At 42.3% G+C, this 18475-nt stretch overlaps 3 protein-coding genes across 7 annotated transcripts in view; 1 reads left to right on the plus strand and 2 right to left on the minus strand.

Moving 5' to 3' along the window:
• Nucleotides 1-2: 2 nt before the first annotated feature.
• On the minus strand, nucleotides 3-2109 carry lyrm7 (LYR motif containing 7). Of its 2 annotated transcripts, none has more exons than XM_084562504.1 (5): nucleotides 1980-2109; nucleotides 1709-1781; nucleotides 1508-1578; nucleotides 754-835; nucleotides 3-593 (listed from the first exon to the last, which is right to left on the minus strand). In XM_084562504.1, exons 1-5 carry the CDS (start codon nucleotides 2001-2003, stop codon nucleotides 523-525), a joined length of 321 nt encoding a protein of 106 aa, XP_084418630.1. In that variant the 5' UTR covers nucleotides 2004-2109; the 3' UTR covers nucleotides 3-522. The 2 variants fall into 2 exon arrangements, with proteins under 2 accessions (XP_084418630.1, XP_084418631.1); XM_084562505.1 differs by having other exon boundaries at nucleotides 1986-2108.
• hint1 (histidine triad nucleotide binding protein 1) lies at nucleotides 2086-3659 on the plus strand. The gene is made up of 3 exons (XM_084562503.1): nucleotides 2086-2239; nucleotides 3088-3192; nucleotides 3330-3659. The coding sequence occupies exons 1-3, from the start codon at nucleotides 2129-2131 to the stop codon at nucleotides 3492-3494; spliced, it is 381 nt and encodes a 126-aa protein (XP_084418629.1). The 5' UTR covers nucleotides 2086-2128; the 3' UTR covers nucleotides 3495-3659.
• Nucleotides 3660-4998: 1339 nt separating this feature from the next.
• cep170aa (centrosomal protein 170Aa) overlaps nucleotides 4999-18475 on the minus strand; it is a 53711-nt gene continuing 40234 nt past the window's right edge. The window contains exons 11-22 of one of the 4 annotated variants that reach the window (XM_084561118.1): nucleotides 16728-17096; nucleotides 16201-16490; nucleotides 14404-14496; nucleotides 13529-13646; nucleotides 11785-13359; nucleotides 10160-10433; nucleotides 9756-9915; nucleotides 8566-8733; nucleotides 8353-8441; nucleotides 8148-8241; nucleotides 7996-8047; nucleotides 4999-7593 (exon numbers count right to left, since the gene is read on the minus strand). In XM_084561118.1, coding sequence (XP_084417244.1) covers nucleotides 7265-7593; nucleotides 7996-8047; nucleotides 8148-8241; nucleotides 8353-8441; nucleotides 8566-8733; nucleotides 9756-9915; nucleotides 10160-10433; nucleotides 11785-13359; nucleotides 13529-13646; nucleotides 14404-14496; nucleotides 16201-16490; nucleotides 16728-17096 — 3611 coding nt within the window. In that variant the 3' untranslated portion in view covers nucleotides 4999-7264. Of the gene's footprint in view, nucleotides 7594-7995; nucleotides 8048-8147; nucleotides 8242-8352; nucleotides 8442-8565; nucleotides 8734-9704; nucleotides 9937-10159; nucleotides 10434-11784; nucleotides 13360-13528; nucleotides 13647-14403; nucleotides 14497-16200; nucleotides 16491-16727; nucleotides 17097-18475 lie in introns of all 4 variants that reach the window. The other 3 variants (XM_084561116.1, XM_084561117.1, XM_084561115.1) reach the window with 3 other exon arrangements.

The following is an 18475-nucleotide window of genomic DNA, read 5'->3' on the forward strand; positions in this document are numbered from 1 at the left end:
AATGTCTTATTAAAAACAAATCTCACAATTTTAACCTGTGAAAAGTCACAACTTTATTGTTGATACATTTTACACTCACGGGCAAATGCAACCAATCAATCTATTAAAATGTGATCAGTGCACTTGACAGCAGATTCAGCATGGGGCTTTCTAGGAATAATCTTTGTTAATCAGAAATATTTATATCATAAGCGAAATATTGTGTTACTTAGTTAGGCAGAATCATACATGTCTCAAAATGAAGGCAGAAAATGTTGAAATTACATTAATTATCACACAATCATGTCAAAAATACTGTACATGAAATTACAGCATGTAGTTTACAGCTCAGATTTCTTGAAGCTTCTTTTTTTGCATCTGAAGCAGGCATTTCTCATTTCTTGATCTTTAAAAAATTTTTCCTCATGAGATCCTGAAAAACTCAAAAGGGTGTTTTAATGAATGCTTAAAATTGCAGTATGATGGTTGATCAAATCATATGTATGAGTTTTCCTGATGAACAAGATAGAATGAGATGGCTTGTCATGACTTTTTCCTGGGTTGGTCACAATAGGGTACATTTTCTAGTAGAACACTCTCTCTGGGTCGAAGCACTGTGAGAAGCAGAGAGCGTAAGAGAAAACAAAAGTCAGATGGGTAGATAGGTCAGGCGTATTTTCTGATTATGATTTGCAGTATTCTTTACATGTACAAGTTGTTTCTAGTAGGTACTAAATATTAAGAAATAGTGAAGAGAGAAAAGTCATATCATACAGAGCCTATTTTCTCCTATGTGTTCCATTTGTAGCACACCCTGCCGAAGAACAATTTCTACATCTGAGCCCATTTTGATCATCTGCAAAAAGACAGACAACGGAAACACCCACAGATTACATTAGGCCATTCTTAAAAAAAATAATGCATAAAGTCATATAACACATATAACACTGCATTTTGCAGCAGAGATCCTGTACACGGTTTATGCTGAAGGCATTTTAGCACACGTGGCATGCACCCTAACCAATCAGCCATCAGCTCATCTAACATTTTACACTGTAACCATATATCTAAAGTGTTGCTGTTGATAAAAGATGTCTACACTTCAGTATAAGGTCACAATTAATGTTGTCTTGACAAGTTGTCTGCATTCAATTAATTGTTTTGCAGTGACTATTAAACACCATCTTGCACAAGTTGTGAATTGTACTGTGTGCTTATTGTCACTCTTACTGTGCAGCAGTACGTATGTACAAAAGGAGACAATGGATTAGGTGCTAAAGATTTTGATCATTTCCACAAGTGTCTTAAATGGAAACATCTACACTTACTCAGGTCCCCATGTTTCTGCACAGTAGGTCTGTTCAGAAACCCCCACGACTCCAATTAATGACAGCATACCAAGGCTTATACACATACTTATTGCAATGCAAACTGTCAGCCAAAATCAGTACACAACACAACATCGATGACGCATGCATTCATTTGAAATGCCATTGCAATAACGCTGGATATGAAATTAAAATGGTACCTTCTGAATGTTTTCTTCTGACGTTTCATTTTTGTTTTTTCGGAACTCATCGTTGATCTTTAATCTTGCAGCTTTGTGGAAGAAAGCAGTTTTAATTATCTACCTAATATATATATATATATAACATCATTCATCAATGCAAGATACAGTTTCAGATATTATTCTGCTTGGAATCAGACCTATCAGAGATAAGTAACTCACCTGTCAGTGCTCTGTTATCATCTTTGAATACTGCCATCCTTGTTCTGTGCAGCGTTTTAAACACGCTTAGAACCTGCATTTATACAAATAGCTTTTAGCAACTTCAGAAACCTGATAGCTACCCGGGGCGAAGCAGCTCTGTATGTATGTATATTAGCAGTTTCGTACAACTTTAGCTCTTCACTTCATGTATCATGCAAATTAGCTGAATGTGCGTAAAGAAAACATATTATAATTATATTTGTAATAAAAAAACATGCTCATATCCCACCATCACCTTCAAACGAGTCCCCATGTTGACTTCTTGTGCTAACTTCCGGCGTTTAGTATGACGTAACCACGAGAACCAATCAGCATTCAGCTTCGTTTGACACAACCGAAAGCGGCGCCGCAGAGGATCCGCTGTTTATCTGTGCCAACATGGCTGATGAAACAGCGAAAGCGCAAGTTGCCCAACCGGGTGGGGATACGATATTTGGAAAAATAGTGCGCAAAGAGATTCCTGTCAACTTTATCTATGAGGATGATCAGGTATGCATTCGGTATTTCCACTTACGGCCACGTTTAAGTTCCAGGGGGAGCTCCGCGAAGCTGCAGGAAAATGTTTGCTAATGTTAGCTCCGCGCTAGTTTGCTAGAAACAGTGGATATTTTTGGAAATGCTAGTAAAACTGTTTTACGTGGAGGTGGTCTATTAGAATAAATCAGTTTAATGCAACGTGTGGGGCACTGCGACAAAACAGTTTTTATGCAAACTATACAAATGATTAAATAAATCAGCAAGAAGTGAAACGAAATATTTTTGACAGGGTTATGTGCACATTTGCTGCCACTTGGCGTCTGACGTTACAGTGTCTGCCTGCTGCTGTCAGATCAGTTTAAAAGGCAGATGCTGACTAAATAATAAAATCTGAATGTGTGAAATGTAGCTTTTAAGTGAAGCGCAAAGTGTGAAGCTGCATTGCATTGCTGCGAGTGTGCCAGACACAAGATACAGAAAGGCAACTCCCATCAATTCACAGGGCTGTATGTCAGACTGGATTTGCTGCATTGTGGTAACGCATTGGCACGAATCTCTTGTCTTCTTAATTATTTGCGCAGAACAAGCGCAACACAATGCACCACCATTCCTCTTAAGATCTTTTGATTTGACGTCAAAAGCAAAACTGTCATTTGTTTACAGGCAAATGAAATGGTTTCAGCTGCAACAGGGAAGCAGGTTTTCCTGTGCTCTTCACGCTGCAGCTGTTATCTCTATACCTGAGCAGTAAATAGACAACATATTGAGCCAACAAACAGCTGAATGGGAAGTCACCATACATATTATTTTATACAGATGCTGCTGCACAGTCTAAGTCTTGTTCTCATTTTGTATTTCAGTGTGTGGCCTTCCCTGACGTTTCTCCGCAAGCTCCCACTCACATCCTAGTCGTCCCTAAAAAGCCAATTACTCAGCTGTCACAGGCCGAGGAAAGTGATGCTGCAGTAAGTATAGCTGAAGGATATGTTTGTTTATTTTCCAACAACTTTTTGTGTGTGACCACTAGAGGGAACCATTTGCAGACACTTCCTGGGCTCGCTTATTTTCACCTCGCCATTAATTCATTCTCTCTGCCTCTTAGTTGTTGGGCCACATGATGCTCGTCGCAAAAAAGTGCGCTCAAGATGCAGGCCTGTCCAAAGGATACAGACTCATCGTCAACGATGGACCAGATGGAGGCCAGTCCGTCTACCACATCCACATCCACGTCCTTGGTGGACGCTGTATGGGCTGGCCCCCCGGCTAACCTCTGTCTCCCAGCACAGTCTGTCCTACTATACGTGTTCACGTCTGCAATCTAACATCCTGTACCGTTAAATCTGGACTAAATGAGTTTGTCACGTGAAACAAGAGTCAAACAAAACCTGGAAATTCATCTGTGGTAATAAAGTTCACAACGATAAAGACTCGTTTGTTGTTATTCCTTAAACGCATGTTTTGGAATACAGAAAATTTGCAAGCATTTGATCGAGAGACAAAAGGATTATCTCAGTACAGCTGGAAATGTGAATTCATTGGCTTGTCTGCAGAAACTGCTACGGTCATCAATACGTTTTCGTGTGGGCCCTCACCTTATATAAATCACATTAGATAGTTGATGTAGTTCATTCATTCATTTTCTATACCCGTTTAGTCCTGTTAAGGGTCACGGGGGTCTGCTGGAGCCTATCCCAGCTGTCATCGGGCGAGAGGCAGGGGTACACCCTGGACAGGTCGCCAGTCCATCGCAGGGCTAACACAGAGACAGACAACCATTCACACTCACACTCACACCTACGGCCACGCACACCTACGGCCAATTTAGAGTCACCAATTAACCTAATGAGCATGTCTTTGGATGGGAGGAAGCCAGAGTACCCACGCAGACACAGGGAGAACATGCACACTCCACACAGAAAACAAAATGGATTCGAACCGGTGACCTTCTTGCTGTGAGGCATCAGTGCTAACCACCTCACCACTGTGCCGCCCCTAAACACAAGTTAAACAAGTTATTTACATTTTCTGTTGCTTGATGACATTCATAGCCTTGAGAATAGACAGGTCTATCAACTAGTAACGACAGAAATTCAACTCTGAATACAGAATGAGATCACTGTGTACCTGGTTTGATTATAAAGTATTCATAAAATGTTGGAATGAATGGCTACAAGATCTGTCAATAGTATTAAAATTATAATCTGAGATTAATATGGGAGAACAGGTCAGGGCTGTTTAGGAAGCAAAATTGGGGCCGACACAACATTAGGCAGATCAGCAAAAACATTAAAACCACTGACAGGAGAAGTGAATAACATTGACCATCTTGAGACAATTCAATGTTCTGCTGGAAACTTTTGGACCTGTCATTCATGTGGATGTTACTTAGACATGTACCACCCACCGAGACAAGACCAGGCACCCCCACCCCATAGCAATGACACATGAAGAACAGCACAAGGTGTTGACCTGACCTCCAAATTCACTAGATCCCAAACTGATCAAGTATCTGTGGGATGATCTACAGAGGCCCCTCCCCTCAACCCATAGGACCCAAAGGCCCCCACTAACAATTCTGTTACCAGACACCACAGGACGCCCTCAGAAGACCCATGTCCATTCTCTGTCGAGTCACAACTGTTTTGGAGGCACAAGGGAGACCTACACAATATTAGGAAGGTGGTCATAATGTTATGCCTGATCGGTGTAGATTCTATTTGGCATATTGTGTTATATAGAGAATGTTTTATTCAAGTACGTGAAAATGGAGAGAAACGTGAATGGCTCTGTTTTATTAACAGTAGGAATCAATGCAAATAGTTGAACAAATATAAAATGAAACATCCACATAATATTAAAATAACAAAAAATAAAATAAATAAAACTGGTTTTCTTTACAAAAATAACAAGAAAAAAAATACAAAGAACACAGATCATATGACACATGTAGAATTTAAAAAATAAACATGTACCTAGCATTCACAGTCCCCTAACTTCACTTTTCTTTTTTTTTTTCTGATAAAAATGGGGAGGGAGAAAAATAAAAACACGATTAGAGGCTTTGTACAGACAGAATAGATCCAGAGATGCAAGGCAGTCGATTCTGATATCAAACTAGGTGATATCACTCATTTAATGCGGCCTTGGACTCTTTCTGCATTTTTAAAAACATCACAATGCAATGTGCAAAATAAGAGAAATCTTTTTTTAGCCAACTACACATTTTTTTCTTTTTCTTTTTTTAAATCTATGCCCTTCTATCGTCAAAATGGGCACTTGGAGGCATTGAAAACCATTGTACAGTACAGTAAAGAGAGAAGGAAATGAACATGTATCCTGGTACCTAAATTCACTAGAGTATCTAAGTACTAATACACTGCCTTTATCTTACTCTAACACACAGATGAGAAGCAGATTCAGATAATGGTTAGTCCCCATAAAGTAACTACAAAAGCAGTAATGATGAAGTTAATTATACTGTCTGCAGTGCTACAGTATCAGTATGCTGCATTCCTTCTATACATACGCCGATATGAAGCATTAAAAGCAAAGTAGAATGGAAGGGGAGCTTATTTCAACACACCGATTCTTCATTTTAAATCACAAAAGGCCTTCTAGGGAGTCGCTTATGTTCTTTTTAGCACATTAATACAAACCATTTCCAGCAGCTTGATCATGCTTATGTTCTGTGTGTAATCACATTGGTTTGTGACAAAGAAAACAGAGAGGACAAAGCATTAAAAAGTACAATACTAGTATCTAAATATAAAATATTTAGTTAAAACACTTTGACACATTGTAAAAAGACGTCACATCACCTGTGACTGGAAAAAGTAGAAAAGAAGCCAATTGGAAATCATAGGACACTTGAGTGGACGTACTGTAGCAAAAAATAAGGGCACAGATTCTCGTAGGCTTTTTCATTTGGGCCAAAAAAAAAAAGAAAAAGTAATGAGTAAAATAGTGTTTCGTTAAAATAAATAAGCTTCTTGAGTCTTTGATTTGTTGACATTCAGAGAAATAGGTGAACTGCAGAGGAGGATGAACTGCTTTTGCACAACAAGATGAATTTCAAGATGGCTCTACTGTTTGAAAATGACTATATCAAGAAGCACGTTAACTTTGGTAAGTGATTATTATCATTGGTCTCCCAAAGGCTGCCATTCGTTATTAGTAAGATCAACACAGACATCAACTTGCAGCTCTGTCCCGAACATGCTACTGCGGTGACGACTACGTGTTTCCAGCTACTGGGAGAGTAAGGAGGGGAAGGTAAGGATGAAACAGATGGGGAGGCTCTACAAATAAGTTGAGAGATGGTTCAATGGACGGTTACAATTCTGAAGTGTATAAAACATCTGTAACTCTGCTTGATTTGTGAAATAACTGTAACAGTTCCCATAAAGCATGTCTATTTAGTTTCATCAGAGTGGTTAATTAAGGCTGCTGAAATATTCTTGCTAATAAAGCAGATAAATTATTGCAGTGTGTTTAATGTAAGTAGATTTTTTTTTTACATTGCATTCTGTTTGTCTGAAATGACTGTGTTAAAGTCTTAGAAGTTGTCTTGGATATTTATCTGAGGGGAAACGGGGGGTTAAGCTGCTACTATCAAGGGTGTGTTTTAAGGCATGTCCTTAGAGTAGAAAGGGTCCAGACACATGGAGAAGGCAAGAGGACTGGAAGAGACTGTACAACCACAGAGATGTGTCCACTGAGAGAGCAGCCTGGTAGCCTCAGACCACCAGTTTGCATGAACAGTTTAAAGTTGAAATGTTATTGTCAGTCCAGTTCAGATCTTTCATAGGTCAGTTTCTGTCCATGATGCATCAGTTGGGGAATCGTGAGTGGAGTATATAGGTCAGCTGGAGCGATTTCCAAAGAGACATCTTTTTCTAAATGGTGTTGGTGTGAATCCTAGAGTGGTTTACTAAGCAGAATGGCCACTGTTCAGTCAAAACACTGTTTACTGTCATCAACACTGATCATTACCTACTTGCACTCCAATCCAGACTTTTATTCACATAAACCTCTTTCTCACTTCTGTGCAATGGCCTCCTCTCCGCTGGGCCGCATGCGGCTGAAGGGCAGTCCCACTCCTGTTAACCCCATTCCTGTACTGGTGTCTCTTGCATGTTCCTCTGTGCTGACAGAGGAAGTCTGAACCCTGGCAGAGACGGATGAGCATCCAGGACCAGGAAGGATCTCAGGCAGAGATTCTTTGGCAGGAGGAGCTGACGCGGGACTGGTAGCAGAGGGGGAAGTTGTTTTGGCGGTTTGGGGCTTGGTAGGGGTGGTAGGGCTGGTCAGACCGAGGCTGGCCAGGGCGTCTAGAGTCCCATCTGGGTCGACCATCACGTTGATCACTGAGACAGAAACAAGAGAATCAATGCATGAAGGCTTTGTGTGAAAGCAAATTCATTTGCATTAAAGGTCACCCGAACACAACACGGATGAAGCAGATGAATTAAAGTTTACAGTGTTAAAGTCATACTCCCAAGTCCTAAGTAATACCCCTGACTGTTCCTTGTTCTATATGTTCTATAGAGAAATATTTTAGATTTGATACCAAGTCAGTCACAACTCACTAACTAGTCACCGTCAGTCACGTATTGTGGATTAGAGGTTACGCAATATTACTATAATATTCACGTGCACCATTGAATGTACACAACCAAAACGAAAATGCCTGAAAATGCTTATAATTGCATTTGTAGGAGGTCAAGTTCTCATTTCTAATGAGGTCAGAGGTCTATCTTCAACTTTACCTTGAAGCTGCTTCTCAACCCTCTTCAGTTCAAGGAGAATTGAGGAGAATTCCTGCAGAAAGGAAGAGAAATAAAAGCAAAACAGTTACCTCCAAATATATGGAAATATTCTCTAGTCATTACATATTATTGAGACAGATGGGTTTCCATACCTTGTTGGAGGTTTTAAGGAGTGGTATGTCACTCTCTGATCGCAGCTTATTCTCAATTTCATCCCAGTTCCTGTCCTTATCCTTAAACAAAATCCTGGAGAGTAACATACAACAGGACACATTAGTATTCATAGTTTTCTACACAAAGCCACGCAATAGAACCATGAGGGAAGAATAAGACTATAACGTCATAAAGTACAATCACCTGATTTTTCCTGCAGTCTTGTCCACAGAGTGTCTGATCTTGCTAGACAGCTGAGAAACAGAATTGAGCAGCAGGCTGTCCAACACAGCCTAAATACAAACAGGACAAGAAATTAACCCTGACGCATGACGACATGAAGTTTATTTCAGATGTTGTTTGAAACACTCCACCCTCATATGCCTTTGACGTTATGTGCTCTGGTTTGCCTCTCACCTCTTCTCGGTTCCAGGTACGTCTCCTCAAAGCTCGGGGTTCCAGGCTGTCTGGAGCGCGGGGGCGGAGCTCCACTGGCTTACCATTGATCTCAGGTGCCTTATTGGCTGAAATCACAGGTGGGATCTTCCTGAAGTTGAGGCTCTCGTCAAACACCCGATCTACCAGCTGGGACAACACAGGGTGAGAGAAAATTAAAATTCCAGAAAGTGTCCACAGTGTTATTTCAACTGAGTATTTGTGGGAAATGAAGGAATAAGCAGCTCCTCCAGAGGGAGCTAATGCTGCGTTCCAGAAAACTGGGAGGTTTGATATTTCAGACCTCCTACTAGGAAAAGTGCTCTGGAATGCAACTTGAAGCCAGAGGTTCTACTAGCAAAGTCGGAAACAAATCGACCGACCTCGACTTCACTGAGATTCAGCAGCCTGACGTCACAGAACAATGCCGGCATCCGTGGAGATGCACACAGTGAAAGTTACAACATAGTTTACTAGACTACAAAATACATTTATCTGTTTTTTTGGTTATACTAGATATCATCATATTACACAACATGATATGTCGCTATAATCTTTCTGCATAAAGTTATTAGATGAAGTGTAGTCTGACAAAAAGAGAGGAGGTTTGTTTACCATCTAACGGTAGCTTTCAGCACAGAGAGAAGTATATTACCTATTGCTAGTGGAAAAACTGTGGGAGATCTCAATTTCAATCATTGTCAGTAAATTCAGAAACAAAACAAATATTATCTTTTTGCGGTCAGCCTTGTTTATTGTTTCTGTTCAACTCCGTTCTCCTGGAACGCTTTGAGGTCGCATCTAGTACACTCCAAAAGAGGATAAATCCAAAATCCCAGCTTTCTGGAATGCAGCATATGCATGTATGCAGCTTAATTGTTCAAACAAAGAAAGTCAGATTTCAATCTCAAAGTGCTAAAGTCAGTAAATCCTCTCATGGCAAATGTTGAGCAATAAAGGAACGAAAGTGCAGCAGATGGGAGAGACATAAAGGAATACCTCTCAAAAAGATGAAAGATACAAAGCAGCAGAGAGGCAGCCGTTTTTATCGAAGCAACACAGGAGGAATGGCAATGGAAGCAAACGCAGAAAGGCAATAATAGAAGAAGAAAAACGGGCACCTTTTTCATGCTGTCCTGTATGTCCGGCTGCGTGGGTCGTGCAGAGCCTACCTCTTCCCGGGTGTCGATGGCTGATCCCGGGGTGGTTGCAGCGGTGCTAACCGTGGTGCTGGGTGCAGTGCCGGATGAGCTGACGGAATCGATCTCGCCAGCCACATCGTGGATCTCGCGCGCCAAGATGGCCAAGTCCTTAGCCAGGTCCTGGCTGATCCTGCGCACACAGGGGAATAACCTGTTAACCATCAGACAGGTTGCTTTAGGACTCAGGAAAGACATGGACACATGCAACATGCATACACCATAACCTTTAACTGCATATACATCAAGGTAAAAGTTAAGCTATTAAGGAACAGTATTATTAAAGACTGCATCAAACACATTAAAACATTCAATAGATCAATTAAAGATTATATTTTAATATCAATAAGTGGATCAGTCTTGGTGTAGATCAATACCTGGCTATCTCCTCGCTGTGTGCTGTCCAGTCTCTGATGTACTCCTCCTGCTCCTTCATGCGGTGTTTGATTCCCGCTCCACCTGGACCCGTCGCTACACCAGGGCCTGGGCTTGCGGTGGTGCTGAGTCTTGAGTTGCGGTGAGGGACAAGGTGATGGGGCCGCACATGAGAGCGTCCTCCATGTTTTGGAGAATTACGGTTGGAGCCAAACTCTTCCTCTGAGGTGGAGCCGTACTCCGGTGGCAGACGTCTCCATCTGCTGCTGCTGGACACTGTGATGATAGAGGAAGAGGAACAACATCGTTCAGTCAGTATTATTGTTATTCTAGTACATATGTTATTCATGAAGTTAATGAGCTTGTTAATGAAAAGCTTTGTTACTGAGGCATCCCCCAGCTTTGTCGTGCAAAGACAGGTAGTAAATCTGACAAGACAAAAATAGGGATTATTTTGTCTTATGACAAATATAGATTTATTGTACAAAGTTAAGGAAGAGGAATATCAGTTTTGAAACCTGACCTAAAATAAAACAAATACAAAGTCTTGTTCAGCATAGGATTTGATTGTCTTAGATACTATTTATGAATAGCTGCAGGACTAATAACATAGTAAAAACATTAATAGGGACATCACAAAAAGTAATTTCTATATGAGTTCCTTAAAGCTCCCGACCCAGACAGCCAACAAAAGCATCCAACAAGCTACATAAAACTTGACGGAGCCATGAAACTGCATGTTAATCTGCTTTAAAATGGAAACACACCAGCTGCAATAACGTAGCTGCACCATGATGAGACAACACTGTGCTCTGTCAGTCTCTTCACGGTACAATGGGGACGCAGTGGAGACAATTTGTATCTCCACAAGGTGGAGCACAACTCCATTCCAAACATTTTCTCCTGGGGTTTGAGCTCCAGTGTGAAATGTTTTGGCAGCATTAAGAGTTTAAGTCGAGCATCTGGGTCATCATTACAGCATTACTCAATGGACTTAAGGGAGGGGACGCAGAGTTAATGCAACATATGCTAGAGCTGGGTCATTAAAATTCAGCTAAAACTAGAATTTTTCATTTATATCTTGCATGTATTCCAAAGTAAAGTGGAAACTCACTGCAAATGATTCAATTCAAATTGACAGAAACATATTTATTTTCTATTTATACCTAAAAGTATGCATTACTGTTTGAAACAACTGATGAAGAGGCTTTAAATTTGATGAGCTCGGCTGCAGCTTCTATTTCTATGACCCAGGTCTGACACATACACACACGCCTTCACATACACGACACACAAGCAGTCTAGTTAGGCTCTGTGGTTCTGGTACAGTACCCATCAGCTCTTCTTCTGCATCATCACCTGCAGGTTCAGGCTGAGAGCCCTCTGGACGATGAAAACCAACGCACAAGTACATCACAACACAGAGGAAATGTTTACACACTGACACATGAGATATGCAACGATGTAGAATCTTTTGATTTGATTCTATGTAAAGAAACTGACTCATAATAAAGTCAAAATAATAAAAATTAAAAACCTTAACTGAGAATACTGGTTTTCCTCTTTTTCATGTGTCTGAAATCAATCTGCATCAACTCAAAATAAGACTTAAAGTTGCTGTGCTCACCTGTGGGAGAACAATATCCAGACGTTGTGGTCTTAGTCTTGGTCTCATTCAGTTTGGACACGCTGTTGGCTCTCATCCTGGGTGTCATCCTGTTCTCTGTGGGAGTTGATGAGCGGAGGCCCAGACGTAGAGCAGTCTCTGCTGACAGACGGGATGAAGAGTTGGAGCTTCGGGTCACCGTACATTCGGAGTCACTGCGCGCCGAGATGGAGCCCAGGCGAGTCCTTCGGGGCTGAGCCAGCAAGTCCAGTCGTGACATTCCCTTCCGACCGGTTGGCGGCTTAGAGGTGGAGCTGGTGGTGGACACCTCAGAAGCCACAGAAACCCTGTCTGCGTCAGCTAGATCTGTATCAGATGTGTCTCCTAGTCGCGCACGACGGAGAAGGGAGGCCCTTGTGGGTCGTGGCTGAGGCAGTGAGGCCTGCTTGCTAAGGGAGGAGGCTGTGGCTGCCTGGAGAGTGCGGCTGTTTTTTGAGGAACTATTGTTGGAAGTTTTAGTGGACCTGCTATCTAGTTTGGAAAGGAGGACATCATCTGAGCCACGTCCACGTGCAGAGTGCCCCAAGGGTCCAGAGTAGGTTTCCTGGTCTGAGGAGAGAATATCAGAAATGGGAAAGGAAGAAGTCTGGTCATCATCAGTGAGATCCAGAGAAGGCTGCCGTGCTCTAGAGGAGGCAGAGGAAGGCTGAACGGAACGACGCGCATCAGTCCGGGACGTTGATTCCGTTGTTCTGCTTTTAGTCTTCCTCTCCAAGCGTTCGCGAGCGCTGGCGTTTGTGATGCTGGTCTTGGAAGCTGTGCTCATATTGCTCTTCTCCCGGTGCATACTGCTGAGAGAACGCCGTTTTTGTACGTCCCTAGCTGATGTTTTCCTCTCCGCCTCTCCAGTCACATGACTAGCTGTGCTGGCTGTGTCCACATCTGACTCAGGAGAGATGGAGTCAGTCCGAGGGTGGAGGCCAGAACCTTGATTCGTGATGCCAGTTTTACTACTTTTCTGGTCTAGTTTGTTTTCATCTCTGAGCTTGGCCTCTAGGAATGCCATGACAGCTTCAGTGTCCTTCAGGAGTGTAGCAGTGTCCATGCTGCCCACAGAGTCACTACGTTCGCGTCCATTGCTTCCTTTGTTGATGCGAGGGATGAGCTCTGCAGGGACATTAGCGCTGGGCTTCTCAATAGTGAAGCTGCCCTGACGGACTAGAGGTTTCCCAGACTTCTCTCCTCCTTCTGCTGCTCCTCCTCCTCCTCCTTTCTTCTCCTCTGACCTCTTTCTCCGCTCCGGAGTGCTACCGGAGGTCCGAAGAGGAGCCTTGGATGGAGAGGATGTAGAACTTTGTTTCCGTTTGCTGGTCATAATGCTGTCTTCCATGGAAGTAGGGGACTCCCCGTCTCCCTTGTTCTCTTTCTCCTGGGGTTCAGTGTCCTGTTTCTCCCCTATTTCAGACCTCAGAGCTTTGGTACTGGATTTAGCTCGGGGGTCATCAACAGGGAGCTGGGGGAGGGTCCTGCGCTTACGGTCGGTCAGACTGGAGGGCGATTCACCTCTAGATGCACCAGACTCAAAGGCATCAGCTCCTAGAGCAGAAAACTCACTTACTCACATTCATATTCAAAAGCTTTTAATTATTGCTGCCTTAGACTGCATATTCTTTTTTAATCAGTTTAAAGCATATTTAAAAACTTACTTCAGCTCAGATTTTTATTAAGGAATATGTTTTTCTGAGATTAAAGTGACTATACGTACCTCTCTCTTTGAGCAGGAATGCAGCAGTCTCTGCTCCCGAACCCTCTGGATCTGTCCTGGTGTGATTGGCAGCTTGACTGGCCCACTGAGATACCCAGCTCGAGTCACCGGGAAGAGCCTGAGGCGACACATGAGTGGGAAGCAACAACAGGGAAGGAAAAAGGGTTGAGAACTCTGTGGCACAAAGCATACAGAGCAGGTCATGAGAATGTTGTTTATCTAAAACCCAAAAGTGATGACATGGCAATGACAGGAGCGGAGGTGTTAGTAATTCTGTGTATTTATATTTTGCTTGACAGTCAAAATAAATATGAAGCTGCTTGTATCCTGCTCTGTTTTACACCCACATCGGAGACAGCCACCACTTTAAAATATTTAAGAATAGCAATTGCTCCTCATTTCACTTGGAAAAGATATACAGTATCTGAATCGCACGAAGGAAATGACAGAAAGGCTGTCAATGCTAATACACACAGTTTCCTCCCTCTTGTTAAATTGCCTGGAGGGCCGAGCATGCTTCTCCTCATCTTAGTATGATCTAGGTCATCTCTGGGAGGACTCGCCTACTCCCATGAACAGGAGAGTAAAGTGGTCAAGCCACGGGAGTGACTGTGACTCACATTACAACGTGAGCCACGAATACTAGATTGGAAGATCTAATGAAAGACGGGATTTTCCAAATCAGAACTCGTTCACCAAATGATTAGTCACTGTCTGTAACATTACAAGTGCAGCAACGGACAACTGGTGTATAGGTGAAGATATAGGGAAATGCAAACAGAGAAAGAATACAATACAACAAAGGACAGACAAAAGTAAACTAAGGTAAGTAAAGAAGTAAAAACAAAACAGGAAAGACAAGTTCAGTTTTCTACCTCTTTCCCAGTCTCTCCCGTCTCCTTTCCTTTTCCTTCTCCTTGCAGGTCTGACAGAATAGAGGTGTCTGTGTTCTGCTGCACACCAAACACCTACAAATAAGATGGACATTTTGCTCAAGTTTAATATTTTTAAATAATAGCATTATGTGTGTATTGTATCCTATCTTATTTGTCTTCATATGTCACATAAACATATAAGGACCATTGCAGTCTCTGTATTGAAGTGAACTGGACAAACAGAAGAAGACGCTACTGAATTAAAGAACAGAGCTAGTGGAGTACCATGGCAACAAACATACATCACACACATACACACACTATTTACAAAAGGCAAGGAGGGCGAGAGCGGATAGACTGTGAGCAGTGTGCCAATTAGTGTGTCAGCTAAATACAGGAATTAGCATAACAACACTTCCAGTTTTGAGTGTAACACACTCAGATGAACGCAGACTAGAAATACACCCTGCTAATTATATCACTGCTGCTACTAAGATAACACCTGCATACAGCACTTGAAGGGCCATGTGTCAGTGTAAGATGTCATTAAGTGAAGTTTAAATTATGTCTGGGTAATAAACCAATTGCAACAACCTAACCACCTAAAAATAAATTTAAATGATAACTTTTAAAATCTGGTAGTTGACGATTAAAAAGCCCAGTGAACTTCTGTCTAATCAGACAGCATAAAGGGAGGCCTTTTTAATACTTACTCTACTGGCCAAAAGAAATGTTACCTTTTCTATATGTTTAGTCTCCGCCAGTAAATTTCCCCATAAATCCAACAATGAACTACCCCTCTCTAAATGTGTTGCTTAGTGCCTTTCAGATATGTTTTCTGTGACCATGAAAGAGCACTACGCCACAAGACAGGGGCAGCAGAAGGAAATTGATGGTGGTTTTTCAGCCTCCCTGGAGCATTGTTTTAATAAAACAGGACAGCACTTGATGGAGCAAGTCTCTCCAGGCTATTACAGAAGCATTACGTTTACCAATGGGACAGAGAGGATGAGCAGTGGTCAGGCAAGGCAGTGGAAGAGTGATAGCTTTGTTTTAGTGGGAACAACCCTGAGAGGTCTCAAAGGACTAACTAACCCTAAAAGTGCCAACAAAGCAGGTAATAAACAGACTATTAACCTTGTTCTGTTCTGTTTGTGTTTGGTCAGATTCTTCTCTTTTAGATTTACTGGTGAGTAAATATAAAATATGCTTGTGACATTCTGTCTTCTACTTTGATGAAGAAAGCACTTTGTTTTTATGTGGCTTCTGAGGTGATTAGAGCGATGAGAATATTACAAACAGAGTAAAAAAGCAACAATAGACCTTTTAATAATCCCCTTTTAAACTTGCAAGCTACTGTAATGTAGCCTAATGTATTCCAAAGAATGTCCATCCACTGAGGCTTTTAAGTTTTAGTCATCAAGGTCATGGCATACCCAAAAAAGAAAGCTAAAACAAAGGCAACTGGACTTTTCAGCTTTTAACATGATGGGGAGGGAACACTGGTTCTTAGACCCATATCATAACAAGTACAATAGTAATATACAAACAAACCAGCAGTAAAATGTATGTGTAGATTCAGCTGAATCTGCTTTTTTAATTTTAAAGGAATTATTGGGGCTGTTTATACATACATTTATAATCGAGTGTCTTATCTGTGGCACAACATAAAAAGTGATGAACTCTCTGTTTCCTAGCTGTTGTTTACTGTCTGAACTGCAAAAACTGCATTGAAACTGAAGCAGAAAGGTAGGTGGGAAAGATGAGGGAACTGTAAACATCTCTGGTCATTCCTACCTTGTCTATCATGCGCCTGGCCTCCTCTTCCTCAGGGTTCCTGTTCTCCAGTTCAATAGTGTAGGTCCCTTTATCACTGTGGTCGTCCTCCGCCTCCCCTCCAGCTGTCCCTGCCCCTCTGCCCACAACCGAGGCGTCCTCACTGGGGCTCGTGGGGCTTCCCGTCGCCAGCCCGGTACTGGCCGAGCTCCGACCGATACTCGGATCCTCTGACCTCTGCTTCAGGAGCACACGGGCAGCTGTCGGGGCACCTGCAGTCACTGTAGCTGGTATTGGAGCTGGGACCTTACCTAGAAGTAACATACAGAGTGAAGAAATATAGCTGTTAAGAAAGCATAGGTACGTAATATGTTTTCACACAGGAAGTTTCTATGTGAATGGTGTCTCTGAGGTGTACTTCTAATTAAATTACTCATAAATCACTCAAATCACTTTATTTAAAGGACCTAGCTTTTGACTTGACATTTACTTTAGGAAGCACAAAGATTCTCATAGACACGGTGTATATAGACATAGACATTAAATACCTGAGTCTGAGGCCGTGGTGGCAGAAGTGGAAATGCTAAACACCTTGGGATGAGAAGGAGGCTGAGGACACAGACCCTCCCCACCAGCTCCTCCCCCCAGCAGGGGTGTAGTCTGGGAAAACGAATATGACCGACGCTTGCGAGGGTTTTCCTCGTCGTAGAACTCGATCATGAAGGCGGTGCGGGTGCCAGTTGTTTTGGTCCCGCTCACGGTTACATTACCCCCTCCTGCTCCTCCCGCTCCTCCTCCTCCTGCGTGGCCGTGCGCTGCTTTTAGGCGCTCCTCGAGAGCATGGCGGCGGTTGGCAAAACGCAGGCCTACTCCATTCTCTGAGTCACTCTGGGTGCCATCCTCATGTTTGCTGCCTACTGGGACACAGAAATTTGTTTAGTTAGTAAAAGAGAAACCTTTCTATGACATCATATAGAGCCATCTAATATTGACAATTTACAATCAAACTGATCCAGTAAACAAAATCCACTGATAACCTCTAGGATGACAGATAAGTCAACATTATTAAATTCCTATCATAACATGTACATAGCAACAGACAATTACTTTTTTATTTCATTATGGATACTGACCTATACAGCTGTACTGTGCAAAACAACAGCATGTGTGCCTGCTTAGATGTGCACTTCAATTAAGAAACCACACAGAGAACCACATCCACCTGAAAGCACATTCATTGTGGATACCGCAAAGAAACAAATGTTTTCTAACCATTACAGCTAAAAGCCACCCATAAACTTTCAGCTGTGGCTTCAATGTCATCATCCAAAGCAGACCATAACTTAACAAAGGCCAATTTACCTACCACATCACTGGATTTCCTACATTTTGATCAGTCTGGGTTGAATCAGCATGTCCTCTCAGCGCTGTGCGATGACAGACAGTGTGCCACGCTAATCCAGACATGCCACCCACACAACCTACTAGCCCTGCCTACTTCACTGGCAGCAATAGAGTCGAGGGGGAGGGGAGGAGGAAAACGTGGAGGGGGAGGCAGACCACTGGGTGTTTGTGTGTGGGGAAAGGTTGTATAGGATGGAGAAGGAGGGGGGGTGGAAGGAGAAAGGGGAAAGAAAAGGGGAGGCTAAACGGGGATGGGGGAAGTTGGAGAAGAGGAGGAGGGCAAAGAAAAGCAAAGGAACTGGATTAAGAAGGAATAAAGAAAAAAAACAGAGGCTGAAGAAGGCTCAGGATATAGTATATTGTCATTAGAGTTGACAGCCATTCTCTCAGTTAACCAGTCAGGCTCAACCAGGCAGTTAACAGTCAGCAAATCAGGGGAGGAAACACTGCTGCTGTAGATGACCATCAGAAAATGCTTCATGCATCACTTGCATGAACTACTGTAATATATTTATTTCCTATACTTTCTCCAAAATAATACATGCTCTTAAAGAAATTACAGTATGAACTTGGATATAACACTGCTCCGGGATCTACAGTGTACATCTCTTGATTGCTTTGCAACAAAGTCTGAGTCAGGTAATTACAAAATATAATGTCTGTATGTTGACATGTTCTTATTGACCGTGTGGTCATGTTTCAGTCTGGGTTTCACTCCAGCCACAGAGTACAAAAAAGATTACTAGTTGACCCAAAACCCTCCGTGAGAAAAGAGCACACCCGTGGCTGAGTAGACACCAAAAACTATCCAGACACTGTGACTTTGAGTCGGTCTGAAGCCTGGATATCACTTCACTGCAGTCTTTCTAGATTTATCTTTACTGTAATCTGG

This window comes from Chelon labrosus, assembly GCF_963514085.1.
Source record: "Chelon labrosus genome assembly, chromosome: 15".
Taxonomy (NCBI): domain Eukaryota; kingdom Metazoa; phylum Chordata; class Actinopteri; order Mugiliformes; family Mugilidae; genus Chelon; species Chelon labrosus.